Raw genomic sequence first — 25,486 nt, 5'->3', positions numbered from 1 at the left:
TAATGAATTGGATAAGATCCCTATTTGCAAATAGCTTATAATCTAATTGGAAAATAAAGCATAAGGACTTGAAAAGTCAAAGCACAAAAGTCACATAACCAAAATAGTAGGAAGAACAGCTTGATACATTAAATAATTAGCTATCAAATCAGTGTCTAGACTAGAGGCTATTATACCTGGATGTGCCATTGAAATCATGTGGAGAAGTTTTAGGAAATTAAATGCTTGAACTTTACCTAGACCTCCTGAACTAAATTTCTGGTCAGGGCATGGGAGGATAGAGGGCATAAATTCAGAGAAGAGAGATAAGTTGGGGGAAGCAAGACCTGGCATTTTGGACTTTATAAAACTCCCCAGTAATACTGACAAAAACAGTTCGACACAGCTTAGTGGAACAGTATTTGAGAACTGCTGTCATGGACCAGGATGGCCTCACTGGGCAAACATATTTTTGCCATTAAAAGTGGCATGTAGACTAAATGGGCTTTGAGTTATGTAGGATTTCAGCAGAAACTCCCAATTCTTTCCATCTCCACCTCTCTGATGCTGAGCACACCAAAGTTGAGAAAGACTAGACTACATCATGAGAGTGAGAGTCCACCATGGAGCCGAAAGGCTTCAAGGAGGGGCCTCTTACACTGAATTTAAAAGGAAAGATCTTGCCACACTCAGAAGAGCTTGCCAGGGAAAAGGAACAGCATGTATTCAGGAAAGTAAAATTGGGTTTGAAGCATGAGGCACTGAAGAGTTGTTTAGAAAAGAGGGGTCATACAGGGGAATGCTGGACTCTGGAGAAGATCAGATTTCTTCTTTGAGCTCCACTGTGTTTTTATTATGGAAAAATGTCAGTACCAAGTCTAAGATTTTATGTCTCAATTCAATAAACATTATGCTACTTTTGCTCATTCATGTTACATCCAAATAGTTAGTGTCTTGTTATATTCATTATAATCTACACATCTAGGATGCATTCTTGGCTGTGAAATTTTGTGTTTTTTTCATATTCTTTAAAGATGGTTCTAGGTTCTTTAGTCAAATTCATTCAATTCTCATACTTAACAGTGAAAAGCCAGGACTGCACTGATCTGATATTGGTGACAAAGTATTTGTGCATAAGATGCCTTTGTTCAGAATGCCAGAAAGCAAAAGTGAATTTCTAAGACGGTTATCAGTGTTACTGAAGATTTAATGGTTGGGGCTTATGCAACTTGAATTAAATACCAATATTTTGGTTACCTGAGTGAGTGATTCCTGGTAAGATCAGGTTGACGTTCCTGCAGAATTTCAAAGATGTTGGGCTGGCGCAGAAATGCAACAATCTTGTCATTGTAAGCTGGAAAAAAAAAAATATATATATATATAGTATGTAACAATATCTTGAAATCTGTTGTTAGTTTTATTCACATAAATCCAGACTTCTTTTGTTTTCCTGATTAATATTTCCTGTATTCAGAGTCATAGTTTAGAGCCCCTGTGCTGTGCTGTGCTTGGTTGCTCAGTTATGTCTGACTCTTTGAGATCCCATGGACTGTAGCCCACCAGGCTACTCTGTCCATGGGGATTCTCCAGACAAGAATACTGGAGTGGGTTGACATGCCCTCCTCCAGGGGATCTTCCTAATCTAGGGATCGAACCCAGGTCTCCCGCATTGCAGGTAGATTTTTTACTGTCTGAGCCACCAGGGAAGCCCAAGAATACTGGAGTGGGTAGCCTATCCCTTCTCCAGGGGATCATCCCAACCCAGGAATCAAACCAGGGCCTCCTGCATTGCAGGAGGATTCTTTACCATCTGAGCTACCAGGAAAGCCCTTAGAACCACTATAGATAACTGAATTCCAACTTGTGTCTGTCCTGCTGTATGAGTATTGGACTTAGATGTTAGGTATGATTGATTTACGCACTCATTAAACTCATTTGATGAGCCATATTTATTATCAAATTGCAAAACCCAATGAGATCATCAACAAGATTCTAGATACTGATACTAATACTGATTCTAGACACTGAGACTTATTGCTCCTGCTTACTAAAATCAACCTCATAAGCAACTGCTAGAAACGGAAAATCATCTTCTGATTAAATGTCAGCCACCTATGGGGGTAAAGAGGCAGAGCCAGAGTTGCTAAAATACAAGAGTTGCCAACAGCAACTACTAAAATGCAGAGGCAAGCCATTCCCAAATTCTAGGTGGAAATAAATGCCACTAAGTCACAGGGTAGCTCTTTACCAAATCAATTACACCAACAGCTACAATACAACCAGCATCATCAATTATGTACATAATATTTTAAAAGAAAAATCTATATCTTAGTTGAAGTGAAAGTGAAAGTCGCTCAGTCGTGTCCTACTCTTTGCAACCCCACAGACTGTACAGTCCATGGGATTCTCCAGGCCAGAATAGTGGAGTGGGTAGCGCATTCCTTCTCCAGGGGATCTTCTGACCCAGGAATCGAACCGGTGTCTCCTGCATTGCAGGCAGATTCTTTAGCATCTGAGCTATCAGGGAAGTCCTATATCTTAGTTAAGGTTGGCTAATGTCTATAGAAATTTTAAATGTAATTAAAATTTATTAAAGGCTCTGCTAATATTCTTTTATCAAGAAAACTAACTTACTTAAGATAATTCATCTTCATTACATTTCTATTTATAATCCAAAATATAGATACACTTAAATCACAGAACTGAGTATCTGAATCCTCAAACACCAGAGATTCTAGTTAATACTCTTGTATTCATAAATATGATCAAGAAACTTGCCTTACTTAAAAATATCAGTCAAAAGAAACATAATTCTCTAGTCATCTGCCACTTCAAATTTTAACTACATCATGCTTATTTTAGTTAAATGTGAATGAAATTTTTAAAAATACTATCTGCTAAAATGGAATCTCATTATCAAACTCAACGTGTCCTAACTGCACTTTTCACCACATATAAATAATAAACATACTTTATAGTTGAAATCTTAGCACTAGATTTTTACATATCATCTAAGATCAGAGACTAGATAATTTTTAAACTACAATTTTATAGTACTTATAAATTCTATGTGTAGTATTTAGCATCAAATTAGTATTTATACAATAAAATATAGACTATTTTATTTCTACTCAGAATTTCTTCTTATATCAGTGGTTCTCAAACTTCCTTAGGCCATGTGCACTGCATTATATTTCATGGTAAATCTTTCTTTAAAAAATAAAAATTCTAAGATAAAACCAGACAAATGAAGAGCTGCTCAAATTGAAGATGGAATAGCCCATTTGCCAGCCTATCCATTCCATCTACCTTAGGGGCTCCAGGTTTGAAAACTGATCTACTTCAACCTCATCATTTTACTAACAACTCAAACTGTTCTTTAGGCCTACTGGCCTGTATTCATTTATATTTATTTTACAATTTTGGCGCTTTTGCTATCTTGAATTTGCCACAAAACCCCTTAAGAATGTGCCATCATTATTACTACAGGCTCACACACCATTTAAACTCTGTCTCAAGTATTGGATATATAGTAAATAAATATCTGTTTGTCCAAATGCCTAATTTAAAATGGCCACACAATCCAGTTGCTTTAACAACCTATTTTTCCTTAACTTCAAGAGTCCAGCATAAAGACTTCACATGGAAAAGGCAGAGTAGTATAAAAATTCTCAGCCCACAGGATTTTATAAGACATAAGTGTTTGATACTCAAATCAGTTTTTTAGGGATAATGCAACTGTTCCTCGGTACAGAGCAAAGGCAGCAGGCTGACAGCAGGGAAGAATCAGCAGAGAACGCATGGTACACACTGACATGAAAGCAACGTTAAGACTGGGGAAGAGATGACATACCCACTGGAACCATGTCCTGGTACTGCGGCCTGCTGACTGTATTGAACGTGCTCGATGGCCTGGGAAGAACTGGTGGTCCTGCATGTCGAGAATCTTCTCCTACCTGCAAACACAAGCAGTGTTTATGTTCTACACTAAATCCCAGAATACTTTACAACGGTATCTTAAGCCAAGTTGTTCAGAATACTGACAACAAGCATTGCTAAGTACCAACTGATTGCAACAGGGGCTAGCGTGAAGAGAGGACACAGGACTCTCAAAAGCTCTGCTTCAGTTGCTGAATTGAGGGGAGGAGTTGGGGTATCCATGTCCCTGAGAGGGGCCAGGGCTGTGACTACTGACCAAGCATACAGAAGGAGCTCAATATGCCTGTGGGGATGTGGATGCTGAATACATGTTCTTCTGAAATAACTTCTACCTGACAGAACACAGATCTGCAACAATATATCAGGGAGAACATTTGGGTGCGACAGAATTCACTGGGGCAGTGCCAGGATATACCTTCTTTTGGCCAAGGAAGTCAGGGAATCCCTTGCCTCAGCAGAGGAGGAGCTGAAGAGCAGCAGTCTTTGTGAGGCTTTCCGAGTTGGGTATTATCTCCTCAGAAGCAATTTTACGTGCTTATTAGTGCACCCAGAGCAACAGCTCTTTCTGGTTTGAACCCTCCCACACCAGTGAGCTAATCATAGCAGGTGTGGAGGAGCTAAATAGGGTTTCCCCAACCCAAATTAGTTTTTTTACCTACTATAGACTTAGAAACTCATATTTACAAAAATGCCCATTAATAGTCTTACCAGAAAACTCTAACACTGCTTTAGCTTCTGTTTTAGCATTTTCCCCCCACGTTACAAAAGTATTTCATGACAACAGTAGAACAATCATATGAGAGAGTTAAGGGAACAAGAGGCAAAATAACTTCGTGGATTTATAAATTTGTACATTTATTTTTTAAATGATTTTTTGTTTTATTTTTATATTTTTAAAATTTAGTTAATTTATTTTTAATTGGAGAATGACACAGTCATTCTCCAACTTACAATATTGTGTTAGCTTCTGCCATAGAGCAACATGAATCAACCACAGGTGTACGTATGTCCCCTCCTCCTGAGCCTCCCTCCCACTTCCCACCCATCCTACCTTCTGGGTTACCACAGAGCACCAGATTTGAGCTCCCTGCATCCTACAGTAAATTTCCACTGGCCATCTAATTTTACATATGGCAGTGTAGATATCTCAAAGCTGCTCTCTCAATTCATCCCACCCTCTCCTTCCCCTCTCAGGTCCACAAATCTCTTCTCTATGTCTGCGTCTCCACTGCTGCCCTGCAGATAGGTTCGTCAGTACCATCTTTCTAGAGTCCATATATATGTGTCAATATGTGATATCTGTCTTTCTTTTTCTGATTTATTTCACTCTGTATAGGCTTTAGGTTCATCCTCCTAACTAGAACTGAGTCAAGCATGTTCCTTTTTATGTCTGAATAATATTCTGCTCTGTATATGTACCACGACTTTTTTATCCATTTATCTGTCAATGGACATCTAATTGTTTCCATGTCTTAGCTATTGTAAACAGTGTTGTGATGAACAGAGGGGTACATGAGTCTTTTTCAATTATAGTTTCCTTAGGGTACATGGTCAGTAGTGGGATTATTGGGTCATATGGTAGTTTCATTCCTAGTTTTTTAAGGAATCTCTATACTGTATGCAGGTCAAGAAGCAACAGTTAGAACCAGACATGGTACAACAGACTGGTTCCAAATTGGGAAAGGAGTACGTCAAGGCTATATAATGTCATCCTGCTTATTTAACTTATATGCAGAGTACATCATGAGAAATGCCAAGCTGGATGAAGCACAAACTAGAATCAAGATTACTGGGAGAAATATCAATAACCTTAGATATGCAGATGACACCACCCTAATGGCAGAAAGAGAAGAGGAACTAAAGAGCCTCTTGATAAAAGTGAAAGGGGAGAGTGAAAAAGTTGGCTTAAAACTCAACATTCAGAAAACTAAGATCATGGCATCTGGTCCCATCACTTCATGGCAAATAGATGGGGAAACAATGGAAACAGTGAGAGACTTTATTTTCTTGGGCTCCAAAATCACTGCAGATGGTAACTGCAGCCATGAAATTAAAAGACACTTGCCTCTTGGAAGAAAGGTTATGACCAACCTAGACAGTATATTCAAAAGCAGAGACATTACTTTGCCAACAAAAGGTACCTCTAGGCAAAGCTATGGTTTTTTCAGTAGTCATGTATGGATATAAGAGTTGGACTATAAACAAAGCTGAGTGCCAAAGAATTGATGCTTTTGAAGTGTGGTGTTGGAGAAGACTCTTGAGAGTCCCTTGGACTGCAAGGAGATGCAACCAGTCCATCCTAAAGGATATCAGTCCTGAATATTCATTGGAAGGACTGATGCTGAAGCTGAAACTCCAATACTTTGGTCACCTGATGCAAAAAACTGACTCATTGGAAAAGACCCTGATGCTGGGAAAGATTGAAGGCGGGAGGAGAAGGGGACAACAGAGGATGAGATAGCTGGATGGCATCACCAACTCGATGCACATGAGTTTGAGTAAGCTCTGGGAGTTGGCGATGGACAGGGAAGCCTGGCCTGCTGCAGTCCATGGGGTTGCAAAGAGTCAGACATGTTGAGCGACTGAACTAATTATACTGTTCTCCATAGTGGCTGTATCAATTTGCATTCCCACCAACAGTGCAAGAGGATTCCCTCTTCTCTATACCCTCTCCAGCATTTATTGTTTGCAGATTTTTTGATGATGGCCATTCTGACTGGTGTAAGGTGATACTCATTGTAGTTCTGATTTACATTTCTCTAATAATGAGTGATACTGAGCATCTGTTCATGTATTTGTTAGCCATCTGTATGTCTTCTTTGGAGAAATGTCTGTTTAGGACTTCTGCCCCCCTTTGGATTGGGCTGTTTGTTTTTCTGGTATTGAGTTGAATGAGTTGCTTGTATATTTTGGAGATTAATCCTTTGTCAGTTTTTTCACTTGCTATTATTTTCTGTCATTGTGAGCATTTTCTTTTTACCTTGTTCATAGTTTCCTTCGCTGTGCAAAAACTTTTAGGCCCTGCTTGTTTGTTTTTATTTCCATTAGTCTAGGAGGTGGGTCATAGAGGATCTTGCTATGATTTATGTCAAAGAGTGTTTTATGTATGTTTTCCTCTAAGAGTTTTACAGTTTCTTTGAGTTTATCTTTGTGTATGTTTTTAGGAAGTGTTCAAATTTCATTCTTTTATACGTAGCTGTCCAGTTTTCCCAGCACTACTTAATAAATCAGTACTTTTAAAATACAGTTTCTACCCCTACCCACTCAAAGCCTCGTAATCATTTTATCACACTGCTTCAGTTAGATGTTTGGTGAGGGTTTTTCTAAAGGCCCTAAAATGGAAACATTGTCCCCATCCTTCACCGCCTGTTTATTCTTCAGAATGTTCTCACTCATTCTTCAAAGTGCAGTTCAAACAGCCTCTCCTCAATAAAGCTTTCCCTTCCCTTCAAGCTAATGTCAAATGCCACCTTCTCGGACTGCCATAGCACTTGGGGGACATTTTAAAAGCAGCTGCCATTATTAACAGTCTATAAAGCATTTTTCAATTGTATTGTTATTCATCTGGATAGTTAGTTTTATATATTCTCTCCTTAGTAAGAACTCAGGGACACGTGTCATTTTTATGTACACCTCACATTAACCAAGTTTCTACACTACTAGTGTTCAATAAGTATTCATTTGTTGGAAGGAAGAGATATCCAAATTTCTACTACCTGGAATATTTGCTAAATGAGTCTAAGAGAATGGCTGGGAAGACTTGTGAATGTAACTAGAATTTTCCCACTGCACTTCTCTTGAGTTATTGGCTTTGAGAAATGAAGCCAATATATATATGAAGCCAATGAAATCTCCTCTTGGGGGAGATTTTGATCATTGACTATATCTTGTTCGTCATTCACCAAACTTATCGTTTCAATCTACCAATATACACTTTCCGTTCTGTCAGTAAGGTGCCTTTTGTCATCATTTCCTAGAATAGCCAAAGTTCTTCTTGACACCCCACTTCTTCAAACCAGACCGCCAAACTGTGGGCAAGGCATGATCGATGTGCAATTACTACAGGATGTGCGTGCTTCCAACAGCTGGGCCAGAAGGCACATTCACCTCAAAGGGTTAACGATGCTGGGGCTAAATGCTGAGACTTCATAGGGTCATCTTAGTCCCACTGCTCAGTTTCCATCCATAAGAAGAAAATTTTCATTCAAATTTTAAGGTGGACCTTAGCATCCTTACTACTAGACCATGAAAGTAATTAAAATTCTGAGGCAGAGGAGTTGAAAGAAAATATAAAAGTTACTAATCTCTTGCACGCTGTTCTGATCAGACTGAACAGTCAGCATCATATGGTGAAGTGGAGATAAGGCAAGTGTCTAAAGGGCACAGGTTGTGTGATAAAACCAGGCACAGCCCTAATATGCTACATATGATGTACAAAGTCCAAAGGTGAGAGGTCTGTACTGCTCCTTAGGTGAATGTATTAGCATCGTCTAGGTTACCACTAATGGTTTAGATGACAGCCAGGTAGAGATTTATCAGCTACTCATAAAACATACATATTTTTGTGCATACCTCATCCTGCAATATATTTATATATCATTTTTATATGAGCTTCTTGTGTGTACTTGTCTATGTCTGCACTTTTAACCAGCAAACACATATGATCCTTAGAGCCAGTATGTAAATCATGAGGGGAAATTCCAAGAGTGGAATTCTGCTAAATCAAATCCAGTTATTTATTGCATTCATAATCTTTTCTTATAATAGAAGCTACAAAAATACTTGACATACAATATAATACTGAAGAGATGATATGCTCATAGACAAAACCTGGAAAAGGAATGCAGGAAAAGAATCTTAATTCTACTTGTCTAAGAGAATTTTTAGAAACAATGTATATAACGTGATGATATATGACATTCAAAGCATAAGTCTATTGTTGCTGTTGTTCAGTCACTAAGCCATGTCTGACTCTTGCAACTCCATGTGCTGTGTATAGCACACCAGGCTCTTCTGTCCTTCACTGTCTCCTGGAGTTTGCTCAAATTCATGTTCATTGAGTTGGTGATGCTACCTAAGCATCTCACCCTCTACTGCCCTCTTGTCTTGTACTGAGGAGAAAATATTTGACATAAAACATTCCTCTTTTATTTATTTAACCTGCAACCGAAAAAGGGAAACAGAAAGAGAGTATTCCTTTTTTCTGTTCTTTTTTGGTTAGGTTATTGGAGAGCCCTCATGTGGTTACCATGGGTCACTGCAAACCAGCAAAGTAGAGTACAGTAGAGCTTTTAATTCTGCCCATTTTCTCTGGACATTTCATGTATAGAAATCAACTCTCATATATACCCTAATTTTAAAGAAGATTAGAGAGGATCACAACCTCATAGCCTAGGCCGGAGTTTTTCATCTAATCCAGCAATCCTCACTTAAGAAACTTCCCTACCTTTAATCCAATTTTAATCCCCAATTAAAATCTCAGGGACAGAGAAGCCTGCCAGGCTACAGTCGTAAAAGTCAGACACGACTGAGTGATGGAGCAAAAGCTATGTTCATTTCTTCCTATGAATTTGCTATCAGGTATGCCAAAGGGCTCCCCATCACCCTCTCTGGAACACTGTATTGCATTATGAATCTTCTCATCACCCACTGAACTTAAAAAAAAAAAAAATCTAATTTCTTCAACCTTTCCTCTAATGTCTTACTTTTAAACTTGCAAATTTAGGTTCTATCTGTTTCCAGAGGAGCCCTGTCAACATTCCAGTACTTTTCAGCCTCCAAATGATAGTCTCAAACTAGAAAAACAAAGCAATAAGAAAGAGCCAGCGGAATTCAATAAATCCCACATCCTGCATTCCTACCAACCAACAGGTCACTCGCTGCAGCTGGGACTCACCTCGCCTGCGCTGTGGCTGCGCTGCCGGGTCAGGTGTTGTCGATGCACCAGCGCGCTCGTGGGTCTGCTGCTCTGAAGCGGGAGCCGGGGATCGATGAAAGTGGTGGTTCGGGAGTTGTGGTCAACAAAAAACGCCTAGGAAGCAATCCACTGAGTCAACAGTCCATACATGCTACAGACTTGTCCTATCGTTTCACACATTTGGGAAGAGACCCACTTTGGAGCAATAACCTTAGCTCTGTTTTCTCATAATTTCAAATCTTTGGGAAAATTACTCCTTCCTCCCTCAGGACAGACCAGAACACAGGAAGCAATGCTTAGACTGAATTCAGAGGGAAGAGAGCAGGAAGGAACATGGTCCCTGTGTTTAGGAAATACTCTTAAGAGACAGTCATCAAAGTTAGGATCTTAGAAAAAAATCACCTGATTGGACATTTGGGCTTCTCTTAATTGATGCTAAGTGCATACTGCTATGGATATTACCAAGTTCTTCTTTCAAACATCATTGACTTCTCTTTTCCTTTTATGCAATCAGCTACCAAGTCCTCCCCCCATTTTCCCAATATAGAGTCTCCTCTATTTCTCCTATCCCAACCTGGCTACCATTCATTCCATTATTTCAGGACTTTCTCTTAAATGTAAAATTATTAATAGTTTCTCAGTTATTTCACATCTCTAACAACCCTGATTCACTGAACTGGCACCTCACTATGAGAATATATTTTCCTAAAAGCTTTGACTATATCTCCACTCCAATCCAAAGCCTCTACTGGCTACCTGTTATCTACAAAAAAAAAAAAAAAAATTCCAACCCTTTGGTCACTTTTCTAAGACTCTTTAAAGTCTTCTTATTTGCTCCTCCAGTTTAATCATCAGTCACACATCTAAATTCTATCACGTTCAATGACTCTGGGCAAGTCACTTAAGTTCTCTGGGCTACAGATTTCTTATAAAAACATGTCTCCCTCCCTCCCTCATTCAAAACAAACATTTCTCCCCCATAATGTGACAGGAGGGAGGAAACCATGTCTGACACATTTACTGCAGAATCCCTAGTGACATGAAATCATGAATGAGCATAAACCATTTCCCTCAGTTTCGCAGGAAAGTCTGCAAGCAACGTAGAAAGGCCTTTAAAAATTCTTTTTAATTCTAATGCTCTTCACAAGAGCTATTTTTCATTATCAGTAAGAACCAAATGGTAGTAAGTTTTCAAAGAAAAATTCATTCAAGGCAATAATGAAGCCCATTATCTCAAGGACAATTGAAAATGTAAGTTTTCCATGACCAGGTAAAGTTAACTAGGTCATCAAAGATAGAAAGGACTATTAGGAAAGCCTGGAAACTCATTACTGATTAAAATGTCAGGACACAAGCTATATGTCAAATAACCAAAATGAGCAAAATAGAACTGACAACTCAAACTGATGGAGCTCCTTTAACAAAGTACTATACCTTAAAGACTAGGAAATACTACTTCTAGATAAATCCCAGGGGCAGATGGTATATTTATGCCAATTAAGAAAATCACCTTTCCATTACGAAACAAAATGTTTCTGTAGATACAGAATCAGGAAACAGGGCACAATAATTTGTAAGTAGCTCCCAAATAGGCAGAAAATGACTTCTTTAAAAAATAACTTTAAGCTGAAAGTGCACTAGAAACAAAGCAGAGAAATAACCAGAACCAGAATCCTTGTTGGCCCTTTTCTCAATGTCTGATTTCTAGGTACAAAGATTAGATTAAATGGAAGTCGTGTAGGAGATGGTGTCATCAACCTTATAATGGGTAATGTTCCCTTTTTTCATAACCTACCAAGTGGAATGTCTTACTTCTCTGATCCTGTTAAAAAAAAAAGTACATCAATTGTAAACCCTACACAGGTTTGGATTGACAGGCTCTGGTCTCAAATGTGACACCAGTTCCTGTTTGATTTGAGCTTCTAATCAACATCTGGATATTACTTCTGCCACTATTTAAAATGTCATAAAATAGAAATTCAATTATTTTTATAAGTAGACATTTCAAAATAATATCATATCAATCTCACATTCTCTTTAAGAAGATTAAGCTCTTATTACTTACAACAATAATATGAACCATACTAAGGGGAAAATGCAAAGAGTATGAAAATAGAATTGCCTATTTACTCTACCTCATTTCTTAGGCATGTTTTGAAGGTGCAGGTGGCCATTTAGAGGTAACAATGATGCACTTGTAATTGTAAGGACAAATGGGTGTGTACATCTAGGTCAGTTGTGATTTACATGGAGTGTCACAGTATAATTTGATATTAAGAGGCTTGTCTAAAATCCATTCTCTAAAGAATTATACTGTGAATGCCTTCAGGGTAGGGACTCCTTACTCACCCTGTTCTCTCTGATAGCTTTTAGGGTTACATCTGGGAAAAAGAGGGTGCTCAGAAAATAAACTTCCAAAAACTTGAATAGCAGACTCTTGACCAAAATACAAGAAGATAAATGACAATGAACTAACCAAGTATTAAAAATCACAATTTTTTAACATAAGCATAGAAAGACTGACAAGTTTGAGAAAAATAAATGAGAGAAGTTTGTGAGTGTGTGTGTGTTGGGTAAAACATGTGGAGAACTAAAGACTACAAAACCACGAGTAAGATAGAAGGTTTCAAAATATCTCAAATGGACATGTATAAACTACCAAGTTAAAACTTGAGAAGTTGAAGACAAAGTAGTGATTAAATGCTTGCAATCCAGAAAGACAAGCCTGGGTCTGAGCCCTAACTCCACCACTTACTAGTGACATAACCTTGGGCAAACTACTTAACTTCTTTAAACCACAATTTCTTTTCTGTTAAATAGGGACAGTAATGCCTACATCAAACAAAGGTAAAACGAGATGGTTCATATAAATTTTTGAACATAGTCTCTGTGACCCCTTAAATGTGACTTACTATTATTACTATTATTATTACTAATAATAGTTTTAACTTCTGAGACATTTTTCTAAAGATCATAATTTTTCTCCCTACAGTCTATACACCAAGCTCAAAAGAATGGAGAACCAGTAAAACTGTACTTCCCAAGCTCCTTCTAGCTCTGTATGGCCTAGATTAAGTTCTGGCCAATGAGATGTAAGCAGTGTGCCACGTGATACTTCCGGACACCCTCCTTACAAGGAGATTTTCACAAGGTGAAGTCCTCCTTCTGTTCTTCATCCGTTTAGCTTCCTAAAACAAAGATGGGAACCATACCGAGCTCCAGCAGCCGTACCGAACCTGGAAGAGTTTGGCTTTAGTAAGACTGAGTGGCTAAGCAAAAAAACTGTAAGGAGCTAGGGCTCTTACAATTTAAGGAACCACGCTAAAACCTACAGACTGCCTACCTCTGAACTTCTTCATACGTGAGAATAAAATCTTGCATATTAAACTTTGTATAGGTTTCGGTCACAGGGTAGCCACACCAAATCCTAACTGATGCACTGTCTCAGCACAGATGAACACATAAGCCAGCCACCACCATTATAAATAAGATTTTTCATTATTTCATAAATAATGATGTCTTATTGTTGTTCGCCTTCAATACAGTTGGGTAATGGTTCGAGGTTTAAGTGAAACATAGGGCTGGGAAAGTATAAAGCTGAGATTTGAATCCATCTTCCTGACTTCAAAGCCCAGTGAGCAGTGCCTCCTTCCCCTCTCATCTTATTTCTCCTCTTTTTTTTCCCCATTCTTTCTTCCTCCTATTTTTCCTTTTGATGTTCTTCTCACTCTCCTCACACCTCACATAATACTTGAGTTTAGAGAAACATTTACATATTTATTGAATTAGGCCGACAATAACATTCAGCACTGACAAGCCCACTGCTGATGCTGGACAGCAAACGGTGCTTCCTCCGCACAGTCCACGGACTGCTTCCCTGCTGGAGACAGCGCTGTGCGTGGCGAGAGGTGCTAGTCTGTATTCCACAAGGGGCTCAGACTCAGAGAAGATGGAATGTGTATATTGTTTACATGAGTCTTTTAAGTCTGCCAGATACTTGGGGGAAAGTCCCTATTAAGACCTGTATGGAAGCCACGGCTAGTGCACTAGCTCTGGCTGAGGGCAGCACCAAGAAGCAGCTTCTCTGAGCATGCGCTGTGCTCTCTCTGTTAACTGTGTGACCCTGAACAGTGCTTTGCTACATCCACACAAACGAGATGACTCAAATCCCAACTGAGTTGTGGAAAACGTTTTCTACTTTAACATGAAGAGAAATGCATAAACAGATACCACCCAAAGTTTAGGCTTGCCATTTCTATTTGTGATGCACAAATCAATTATGTCACAAAAGTAGGTCACGTTCCCACAGGATATCCTAATTAGCTCAAGTCAGTAACAAAGCTGACTGACTACTTTTTTTTTCTTTTTTTAATTTAATTTGGGTCACTTTTTATGTCATAATTTTTGAGTGGTCTGCTTTTATTTATGAAATTTTCTACCAGGTATTAATAAATACTGCCTGAGTAAACAGTATGTTGAAATTAGTCACTAGCTAAGCAAATTTTGATAACATAGAGTGTCTACTGTTAAGTTTCATTAAGGAAATCCACTCAAGCTTCCCTGTGCTGGACCAGCTAGAACTAACAATATAATAAAAAACCGAAAGGAATGCAAATATCCAAATTCAAATCTCATTTTAAAAACTTCTACCCTTTCACTGCTTCAGGGCATGGTCAGAGTCAGAAAATATGAGCTGGTTGGAGCCAAGTGGTATTTTAGTGAGGCCAAACAAAATACACTTCTCTCTTTACACAATTCTTTTTTTAAGTTTCTATTATTTTAAGAAAAGAAAAAGCCATCAGTATTTGTGAAGAAATACCAATCTCAGGCTCAACAAATCTAAGTCACAGAAGTTTGAAATTGTTTCCAGTTAACATTTTGCCAAACCAGGAATCCATATTAAAAGACCATGTAAACAAAATAAAACAAAAAGCACTTGTAACTATGCTACAGAAAGACATCAGATCTTCTTTCTTTCCCTAAAAGAACAACAATTTAAAGATTAGAAGTGCTACATACTGAATCTGTTCTAACTTCTAGTTTATCAACTCTATAAAATCTTAAAATGCTCAAAAAAGTTAATTGTAATCTAATTTCTATAAAGATTTTAATTTACTCACACATTCTCTCCCTTCCAAAATATAAATCTCCTCTCAGCTCCTGGTCCCCTCTCTAGCATTTCCCCAATTATAAGGAATAAACATGGTATTATTTTCTCTATATTATATCCCAGACAGATCTCTGTTACCAAATGATAGATGAAAAGACCTGAATGACATAGTTTATTATAAGTAAAAAACAGTCATGCTAACATCTTCTACCATTTGGTTCATTTGAAGGAATGAGTGGTCCTAAATATCTCATGGCATCTGTACCAATCACAAAAAAGTTAAAGAAAGTTATTTTGTTAAATTGTTATAATCAGAGAGCTAAAGTCGATAGAAGAGAAAAACAGGGACACAAGGCACTGGATTAGAGTTCTGGAAACAGCTGATCAGTTAGTAGATGTGGATAAGTAAAACATTCCCCATACTTCATATATAAATGTTAGCTCAAGGCAGGGCAGAGAAGGGGGAAAGCAGATTTTATGTGTTGGGAGTGGTGGTATTTAGGTGTTAAGACATATAATACAGGGAAGCCAGTGACATGCTGGGGATGGCTTGGACCAGATTCCATGAACTCATGGTGAAATTTCAAGGAATTATGGTAGCTGGTTGATGATGACGCTGACAGCCTGAAACTGGCTATGGTGAGAGAATTTACACCATGGAAAATGGCAAATGCTACAGATCAGCCCTCTTCCCCACCACCCCTAAGGAGCTGGTTGCTAAGCATTTACCACTAGAGAAAACCAAGAATGAAGTTATCCAAATCAGTACATTTTAGGTAATACAGAAGGGCATTACCATGAAATCTGAAGATAGTATACTACATTTTTTATAAAGATCCCATGCTGGTCAGAGGACAACTCTTTAAAAGCAAAAGGCAAAGGCCATCTTCATATTTGAGCAATTCCTTCAAGACTCCATGGTACTAGCATTTTATTCAAAAATCCATTCGCAAAACCAAACTCTGCACTATTCTCTCATTCAGAAAGGTATACAGCCTCAGAAGATTCTCCACTTCAGCCTCTATGTGCATTTGCATGGGTTACTTTTTGGTCTAACAAGTTGGTACCCCTTACAAATAAGCAAGAGATCCTCTAAAAGTGTGCTATTTAACGGTTAATTTCATTTCTACTTGGAATGCTATGTAATTGGAGGTGATTAAACCAGATCACCGGTCCGTCTAGTCAAGGATATGGTTTTTCCAGTGGTCATGTATGGATGTGAGAGTTGGACTGTGAAGAAAGCTGAGCACCAAAGAATTGATGCTTTTGAATTGTGGTGTTGGAGAAGACTCTTGAGAGTCCCTTGGACTGCAAGGAGATCCAACCAGTCCATTCTAAAGGAAATTAGTCCTGGGTGTTCTTTGGAAGGACTGATGCTAAAGCTGAAACTCCAATACTTTGGCCACCTCATGCGAAGAATTGACTCATTGGAAAAGACTCTGATGCTGGGAGGGATTGAGGGCAGGAGGAGAAGGGGACAACAGAGGATGAGATGGCTGGATGGCATCACCGACTCGATAGACATGAGTTTGGGTAAACTCTGGGAGTTGGTGATGGACAGGGAGGCCTGGCATGCTGTGATTTATGAGGTTGCAAAGAGTCAGACACGACTGAGCGACTGAACTGACTGACTGACTGACTAAAATCAGATCACCACCACAAAGTCGTTAGTTGTTTCAAAGTAATTAAAGAGATGCACCACAAAAATAAGAAATACAGTGCTCTAATAGACAAAAAGAAAGAAAGAAAAACATAGTTTTCTAAGTGTAGAACTTACTCAGCTAAAAGACTTTGGGATTCACTTGAAACCTCCACATATTAAGTTGCATTATACTCATTAAGGTGAACCTGACTTAATAAACTGTGGCCATGAGCTTCATACAGGATTAAAACCAAAGTCTATGTCATCACTTGGGCAACTTCTCCAGCCACATAGGCTATTAGAGTATGGTAAAGTGAGAATCCTCAAGCAGGCTGGGACTGTGGTAACTTTCATGGTACAAATATCTCCTCTCTTCTAAAAATCTATCCTAACCATAACTGCTACATTCTATTTGCCAAGGTGAATATTCAGACCATGCTGATACTCAACTCCCCAATCTGACATCCAGTCACAATGTCCTAGAGTTACAAAGCTTGCCTTTAGAAAGCTTTGGGAAAGGACACTTCACATTTAATAAGCAGATGGTTACCATTTTACATTTTTCTTTAAAGAACACATAACATTTATATCACTTTTTTTACAGTCCAAAGTTTCTTAGCATTTCAATTTAGGATCAAGTAGACTGATCTGGGGAAAGCACCTGTGAGAGTGCCCCACAGTACTCTACTGTTTGACAGTACAAAACAAAGAAGCAGGAAAAAGGGTTATTCCATATTTGCCATCTGAAAGGGGAGACAAAAAAGAAATAACACTTTTCCCAAAAACTAAACCAAACAATAAGTTCACTATATAAACTTAGGAAATATCAAGCTTTGTCATAACTTTCTAACTGTCCATGTCTTCTGTATCATTCTCTCTGTTATCCTTAACTCTCTGCAATAGTGCTTCGACAGATTTTACTCCATTGATATTGATCTGTGATGGTTAATTTTATGTGTTAACTGGGCCAGTGAGTGCCAAACAATATTCTGGATGTGTCTGTTGGTGTTTCTGGAAGAGATACCTTTCAATCAGTAGCATGAGTTAAACAGATGGTCCTACCCAATGTGGGTGAAAGTGAAAGTGTTAGTCACTCAGTCCTGTCTGACTCTTTGTGACCCCATGGAATGTAGCCCTCCAGGCTCCTCTGTTCATGGGATTCTCCAGGCAAGAATACCAGAGTGGGTTGCCATGACCTCCTTCAGGGGATCTTCCCGACCCAGGGATCAAACCCAGATCTCCTGCATTGCAGGCAAATTCTTGACCATTTGAGCTACCTGGGAAGCCCTCCAATGTGGATGGGCCTCATAAAATCATTGAAGGTCAAAAGTCTGAGTAAGAGGGACCTGCTTTGGCCTGATTGAGTAGGAACATTGGCATTTTCTTGAGTCTTGAGTCGTGAGCCTGCTGGGTTTTGTATTGGATCTTATACCATCAGCTCTGTGTGTGTGTGTGTGTGCTTGTATCTAATACAGGGTTTCTCAGTATTTTCCTGTTACTTCTTCAAAGGAACCAAATATACCCACTCAGGATGTGTTCTTTTTTCCATTTCTTTACGTTAGGTGTTTTCCTTCCTTCCCCAGGCCCTGTTTTCTCTCCCCCACAATCTAATTTTATAAAAATCCTACTTATCATTTAGGGTTCAGTTCAAATCCAATCTTTACTATGAAAACTCTTCAGGTATTCTATTCCAGGAATTCATTCTGCATCTATACTAGTGCATGTTGCCTATTCTGTGTTTTCATAACACAAATCAGAGGCACTGAAGTAGAATAGTCAGTCTTGGGGAGGGTGCCTAGTGGTTTTACACTGGAAGGGCATGATTCTGTGCAAATGCATGGATCTGATTTCAGTTCAGGTTCTAAGAAGAAAGCTACTTCTCTTGTGAAGGATGTTTCTAAAATGCTATCTTCATGACCATAGCTTATAGAGTATGTAACCACCACAGAAGACGACCAGTAATCTAGCAAGAGACAAATCTAGCAGAGAGACCACAATAACAGAGGACTCATAGTAGAGAAACTGATAATACTCTGGGTCATTATACAGGTTTCAGGCAAAAGCAAACACTTGCGGGCAGACTACCCTGCACTGGTCAAGAACAATATGGACAAAAGGAACAAGAACAGTAAAGTGACCCCTATTGTGGCAAAATCATTTTGTTGGAACACCTTGGTTAAGGCAGATCAGCAGGCTGTTAAGAGGAGGCATGGGACACTACACGAATTCTACACTGCATCTTTGATAAGTCACTGTGTATTTCCCATTAGAGTAAGGATTCAGCCATCAATAACAAATCTTTATCATTTTCATAAAAGTCTAAATTGAAACTGTTTAGTTATTGTTCTAGATAGATTCTTGCTTCTACCTAATCATTCAAATCAAGATTTTAGTGAGTGGGTAGGAATAACCAGGTGAGTAGCATTCCTGACTTAGTGTGCCATGTGGTCCATTGTATTCTGTAGGTGTCTGCATAATCCATATTTTTTCCCCAAAACTAAGTAATAAAACTCTAGAGATTTGTAACTGTACTGCTTTTATTTTCTACACTATAAATAATAAGTCAATTACTGAGTAAATTGTGTTAATTATAATCCTAATTGTTTTTCTTCCACTTGTTATCCCATGATTATCTAAGTGGATGCCAACCACAGCCCCAGGGGCTGGACAGGACAGGTTACTAACTCTCACTTTAGAAAAAACTGAGGTTTGTAGAAGTTAGATCAGAAAATGATAGATCCAGGAATCCTGACCCACTGGAGCATAATTTCCCTCAAATTCTTCAAATTAACAATGGGAAGGAAGAAAAGAAAGGAGTGAAGAAGGGAGGGAGGAAGAAAAGAAAGAAGAGAGGAGGAAAGAATAAAAGTAAGGAAGAAAGAACGAACACTACTATGTTAAGTAACATTTGGTTTTGCTTATTAAAACTCATAATCGTCTACAGATATATTATCCCCAAGAGCACATACTAATGATCAAACTCAGCCAAGAATCAGAAGCATTTTAACCAAGTCACATTTTAATACTACTGATGCATATTTCTTGCATAAATATAAAAAGTTTATATCAACACTGTAACTCAGATCCCAAATTACCCTTTTTTTCCACAGTCCTGAGAGTGTACAAAAGTTTAAGAATTATTACAATGGAAGAAAGAAGAGATTTTCTTTCTATACTGGCCTACTTTCTTTGCTTAAATGTTTTGTTTCAAATAAGACAAGTCAAAATGTGTCCTGTATGTTAGTTGAAATCCTAGACTTTAGTTTCAACAAATATGTATATACAGATGTTAATCACAGTCTCATGAGGACTATCCTGAATAAAATAAAACTTGGATTAATGGCTAGGATAAAAATAATTAAGAAAATAAAGTTGTGAAATAAAATACTAATTAAAACACAGTGTGGAATTGTGAACAAGATATCTTTCCAAATGTAATTAAAAGTAGAACTGTATCATCTAATCCTTAAGACTAAAGAATCAAAGATCTATAAAATCTAGGAGCTAAAAAGGGAAACCTAGTCTTCCTCTAATTTAACCTACTGCTTTTTAAAAATAGTTTTATTGAGATATAACTCAGATACTATACAATTCACCCATTTGAATGGTACAATCCACTGTTTTCAGTATAAACATAGGATTGTGCAACCATCACCATAATATAATTTTAAAACATTCTCTCCACCAAGAGAAATCCCACACCTATTAGGTTGAATTAGAGGAAGACTAGGCTTCCCTTTTTAGCTCCTAGATCTATGGTATTTAAGCATGAAGTCATGAATATGTTTCTGGTGGAGTGTCATCTGATAAAATACCTATAATCTAATCAAAACCTATTTGTATGACTCAGCTTTGAAGGATACCAGTAATCCCAACACCTGGACTGTAACTCTTCTTCCTTGGAATGATAAAGTATATCTCATTTTCAAAGACAATCCCTCCCAATAGAGTGTAGTGGTTAAGAGACATGCTCCTAAAGTTATAATCCTGAATTCCTCACTTGCTTATTATACACATATTATAAGAACCTGACTGTTGATGCAGGAGACATGAGATGTGAATTCAATCCCTGGGTCAGGAAGGTACCTGGAGGAGGACATGGCAACCCATTCTAGTATTCTTGCCTGCAGAATCCCATAGACAGAGGAGCCTGGTGGGCTACGGTCCATAAGATCGCAAAGAATCAGAAACAACTGAAGTGGCTTAGCATGCACACACGCAAATTTCAATAAAATGTGAACAATAATGATAATACCCACCTCATAAACTGCCATGAGGTTGAAATAAAATAATCCATACCCATATACCTAGTTAAGTGCCTGGCACATGGATTGAGCCCAATAAATGTAGGTGTCATCACTGTCATCACCATCATTATCATCTTACCTAGAAGGCCTGATAGTTGTTCTTACTCTTTAATTCATAGTCAATGTTAAAAGAATATTTTACTTCTCTTCTTTCATGTAAGTCAAGGACATTTTTCACCCTAGAACTCCCCCAAAAAGCAAACCAGATCTAGAATTTTGTGAAATCTCAGCCAACTTAAACCCTTGGCCTTAAGTAATTAGAAGAAAAGTCTCTTCCAAATTGGAGACAGCTAAACTGTAGTACAGCATAATCACTACCCTGTTCAAACATGTAATGTGAAAAATCCAAGACAACACATGGGATAAGAAAGGTCAAACCAGGCAAATCCTAGGAGCTCCTTCCAGTGAGTGCACAGAAGGAGGAGCGAGTGGCAATGGGGAGAGAGCCTGGAAGCTTGCTTGTTGGTCCAAAGCAGATATCACCGAAAAACTAGGAATCTACAGATGACAAATTTCATTCCTTCATCAAACCTGTGTTGAGAATCTTCTATACAAATGGCACTGGGGTTGAAGAGGGAGTTATTTAAAAAAATAAACAGAACTCTCAAGGAGGGGATCATCTGCTTGGGAAGACAAAACAAGTTAACAGCAACACCATGAGACACATAGGTATAGGCATCATGAAACAGTGCAAGAGGACTGTGGGGACTCACTTATGCCTAGAGAGCCAAGAGCAATCCAGCCCCTCTGCTGCCCTTCGATGGTGTGTATGAAAGCCCCCACCCTCTCAACCATGGTAGGAGACCATGCCAGAGCATGGTCCCAGAGCACCGTTTACTGCCTTCACTATCAGAGCTAGAAGACGTGTATTCACCTCCTCCCTGGTAAGAGGCAGGGTGACAGCACAGACTCTGGATCTGGATGGACTAAGTCAAATCCAATTCTACCACACACTAATTATAGGATCTTGGTCAGCTCACTTAGCCATGCTGTGCTTCAGTTTCCTCTTCCAAAAAATATGGATTAAAAACAGCAGTTATATCCAAGGTTGCATTGAGAGTGGAAGGAATTAATCTAAATGCATAGCCACATCTAGCACATATCTAGCGGCACACACTACATAACACTACACTGTGAGCTTGGAGCATAGTTATCACAGCGGCATGCTCAGAGCAGGCATTCGGAAGTGTGGTGAATGGCAAAATTAATGAAGACACAGGAAGATGTTGCACTTGAGAAAAGAAGATGGAGCCAAATTGCATAGTCCTGAGCAGCTAAATTTGACAACATTTCTCATAAGAACCATGTCTTTTCATGCAGGTGAGGTTTTGGTCATCCTATTCCATGTCAATTCTAGAAATTAGTCATCACTCTGGGAAAAAAAACTCATAGTATTTAATAGCTTCTGATGCTATATTAAATGGGAAAAAAGTTTACTCCCTTTAAACATTATAGAGGTAAAGCAATACATCAAAAAGGGGCAGTTAAAATTTCAGGCTAGTAGAAAACCTGTTAACGGCAAAGGATGGGAGCTATGATTTTTAAAGTACAGCCACGGCAAGAGCCTCTCCCAGATGTTCTTTAAAGCTATTTTTGTTTATTGGAAGTCAGTCATTTGTAAAGAAAGGATGATGGGAAGCACAGGGAGATATACCTGCTTTCATTGAGGTACATAGCTTAGCTAAAAATCTCATTAAAGTCTAAATGCACAAAGCAGAGGAATCAGGCTAAAGTGATCATCTTTCAGGCCTGTCTGGTAATTCATTCTGTCCACAAGGCCAGGGGTCCTTCCACATCTTCCGTGCCACACATCATTCAAAAGGAAAGTCACCAGCAACCTGTGAGGTCAGCTATCTCCCAACTCACACTCAATGCTCTTAACAATGCTTACAACTTTAGGCTGAAACCTCACATGAGTCCAAACCCTCAGGAAAGAGGATAGATGGTTATGTTACCCACACAGTTGAGATAATGTTTACCTCTGTTTAACCATCGAAACTTTTATAAAAGCTATGAGACAGAACTCGTTCTTAAGAATACATCTTAAGTCATCTTAAATAGTATTCTAAGTTCAACTTAAACTCTTCTCAAGGTTCAGGTGTTATTAATAAGAAGCTCTCTCCTGAAGCATGTCTGGCAAGTTATGACTGGCAAGAAGGGAACCTTCCCTTCCAGGTCTGCATGATAAGTTCCCGATTCCCTTCAGCTAAGGATACAAAATGACTTAACATGTTAAGTCTCTGCACAGAACAGAAATACATGCAGCATTATCTCAGCTTGGGTTTTTCCCTGGACCTGTGGTTTTCTAATGAGTATAGATCCCCATGACATCAGGGAAAAAACTGTCAGAGTTGAGAACAGAGCTGATTCTTGGTCTGCTAATGCTCTTATACATGCAGGTATAATACCATCAGTATTTTCCATCGCCCTTTCTTGGACTACCTGCGCATTTCCATTTAGTAGAATGTTTACAAACACTCGGCACCAGCAAAGTGACATCCTCCTTGGGAAAGAGAGAGCACAGGAACTGCCAAGTGTCCCTGCAGGTTCCCCGTGTCCTGGAAAGGCTTCCCTGCCGTCTCACCTAACTCTGATATACCACTATTCTACCTGTGGTTTAGGAACCTAATTACAAATCCATTCTCTTTCATCTATTCTGAACTTCATGCTTACCACTTCTAATCTTCTCTGGGCTGAGAATTAGAGGTTTACTAAAAATTTTACAAAACTCAGGTCAGTAGTTTCAGTGAAAGTCTGAGGGTTCCTCCCATGCATTAAAATGTATCCATGCAATTTGTAATATCAATTTTGACTGCTGCTAAGTTCTCAGATAAGATTGCTGGAAGCTGAGTTTAGGATGAGCAAGATACACTGTGGTATTTTTGCTAGAGGGTACTTTAGGGAAGAATGGAATGCACTGAGTACTTTCCACATTCCACTCACCTTGAATGCTCTTCCCTGGTATGGTTTATTTCTCACTTAATTTACGTCTGTGTGCATGCAGAGCTTAATTTGTGAGTCATTCCTCAGACGCCCTCTATAAAATTACTCTCCACTCCTGCCTTTTCCTAGACCCCATATCCTGCTTTTCTTTAAATCAAAACTTTAATCAGCTCTTAGTGTGCCTGGTATTTACTTGTCCATTGGCCATCTCTTTCCATCAGAAAGGCAGTTCTACGGAGTTGTTGGCTGCTCTGTTTTGCACAGGTGTTCAATAAATATTTGTTGAATGAAAAAGTCAAGTACAGTTATTGTAAATATTTTGTCAACTTGATCCTCCCCACACTACAAGTCATGTATTTCAAGTATTTTTACAGACAGGAAAACTGTTGGTTGGTTTCTCAATACTTGGAGAGCATAATATGGTGGTTAGGAGCAAGGACCCTTGAACCAGACTGCATGGGTTAGAGCCCAGCTCAGACATTACCCATCCCTAGTCACTGGGCAAGTCACTGAACCATTCTGCACCTGAACTCTGCATACGTAAATAGCAATAATAACAACAGTACTCTCTTACAGAGTAATTGTGGAGAGCTTAAACATAAAGAACTTAAACAGTTCATGGCTCCTAGTACATGCTGAACAAGAGTTAAATAAACAAAATCTTGGCTGAGAAACACCTTAATAAGAATTACTAACTTTTTCACTTTGATTTCTTACTCATAAGACAACCTCCTGATAGTTACCCGGCTTTCTGATTCATTTGTCTAAGAAGGAAGTGCAGATGTGGTTACCTGGCCTGTGCGAGAGTTAAGTATTTCTCATCATAAATTAATCAATCTTTGAATCTTGTTTAACGTGCTAACAAAATCAGGGTTTTGAACCAACAAGACTAAGGCCCAAACCCAGATGGTGTCACAGACACACCTTGTGTTGTTGCTTAGCAACCTCCTAGCCACCTTTTCCAAACAATGCCACAACTTGTATTCAACTATCCACAACACAGCTAGGATAGGGAAGTATCATTGCCTAAGAAGCCTCTTCTCTAAACAGTAGAAAATGGTGAGAGATTACAGTTCAAACAATGTCCATGCAAAGTGGGTGTTTTGCCCATCAAGTGCCCTGACTCCCATACACTGCATATACCACTTCAAAAGAGGGTAGCAACTGCTGATGGTAACAAACAGCCTGTTTGTCCAGGTTTCCCTTGAAGCAGGAGATGGAATTTTTCCCCTCACAAAGGACTTTCAGCCCTCACATGATGGGTAGAGCCAAGTGCCAAAGTCACAAGATCGCACAGTCATGTGGCGGCTTCCCCACGGCCACTCCTACAAGTTACCTTGCCCTGATGATCGTGTTTCATTTCCCAGCCCCTTGGCAGCTCCAGTTGTTTGTTTGCAAACATGTTGAGGAATCCCACGAGGTCCCGGTTATGCTGGTAGCGTTCAAAGTGGTGGGTGTCCCGCCGGACTTTGGTGATCATGTGCTTCAAACATGTGTTGTTTGTAAACATGCGGTAGGCACTCTGGAGAGAAGGATGGGAAAGCCACATTAATCTGCTTTGTGACATGCAAAAGCAACACATAAACTCCCATGGACATATTTAATCTGCGGATGGTATATCAGATTCAATGTAACTCTAGACCCACATA

General features: G+C 38.9%; 1 protein-coding gene across 1 annotated transcript in view; it reads right to left on the bottom strand.

Annotated features, from left to right (window-relative positions):
• The window catches only part of HECW2 (HECT, C2 and WW domain containing E3 ubiquitin protein ligase 2), a 192,035-nt gene that overhangs the window by 80,004 nt on the left and 86,545 nt on the right, over positions 1 to 25,486 (bottom strand). The window contains exons 13-16 of the mRNA XM_040228890.1: positions 25,174 to 25,359; positions 9,815 to 9,949; positions 3,833 to 3,935; positions 1,237 to 1,333 (exon numbers count right to left, since the gene is read on the bottom strand). Coding sequence (XP_040084824.1) covers positions 1,237 to 1,333; positions 3,833 to 3,935; positions 9,815 to 9,949; positions 25,174 to 25,359 — 521 coding nt within the window. The remainder of the gene's footprint in view (positions 1 to 1,236; positions 1,334 to 3,832; positions 3,936 to 9,814; positions 9,950 to 25,173; positions 25,360 to 25,486) is intronic.

Source organism: Oryx dammah, unplaced genomic scaffold, assembly GCF_014754425.2.
Source record: "Oryx dammah isolate SB20612 unplaced genomic scaffold, SCBI_Odam_1.1 HiC_scaffold_27, whole genome shotgun sequence".
NCBI classification, from domain to species: Eukaryota; Metazoa; Chordata; class Mammalia; order Artiodactyla; family Bovidae; genus Oryx; species Oryx dammah.
Note: the sequence above shows the minus strand (reverse complement) of the source record. Positions and strands in the feature narration are given on the sequence as shown.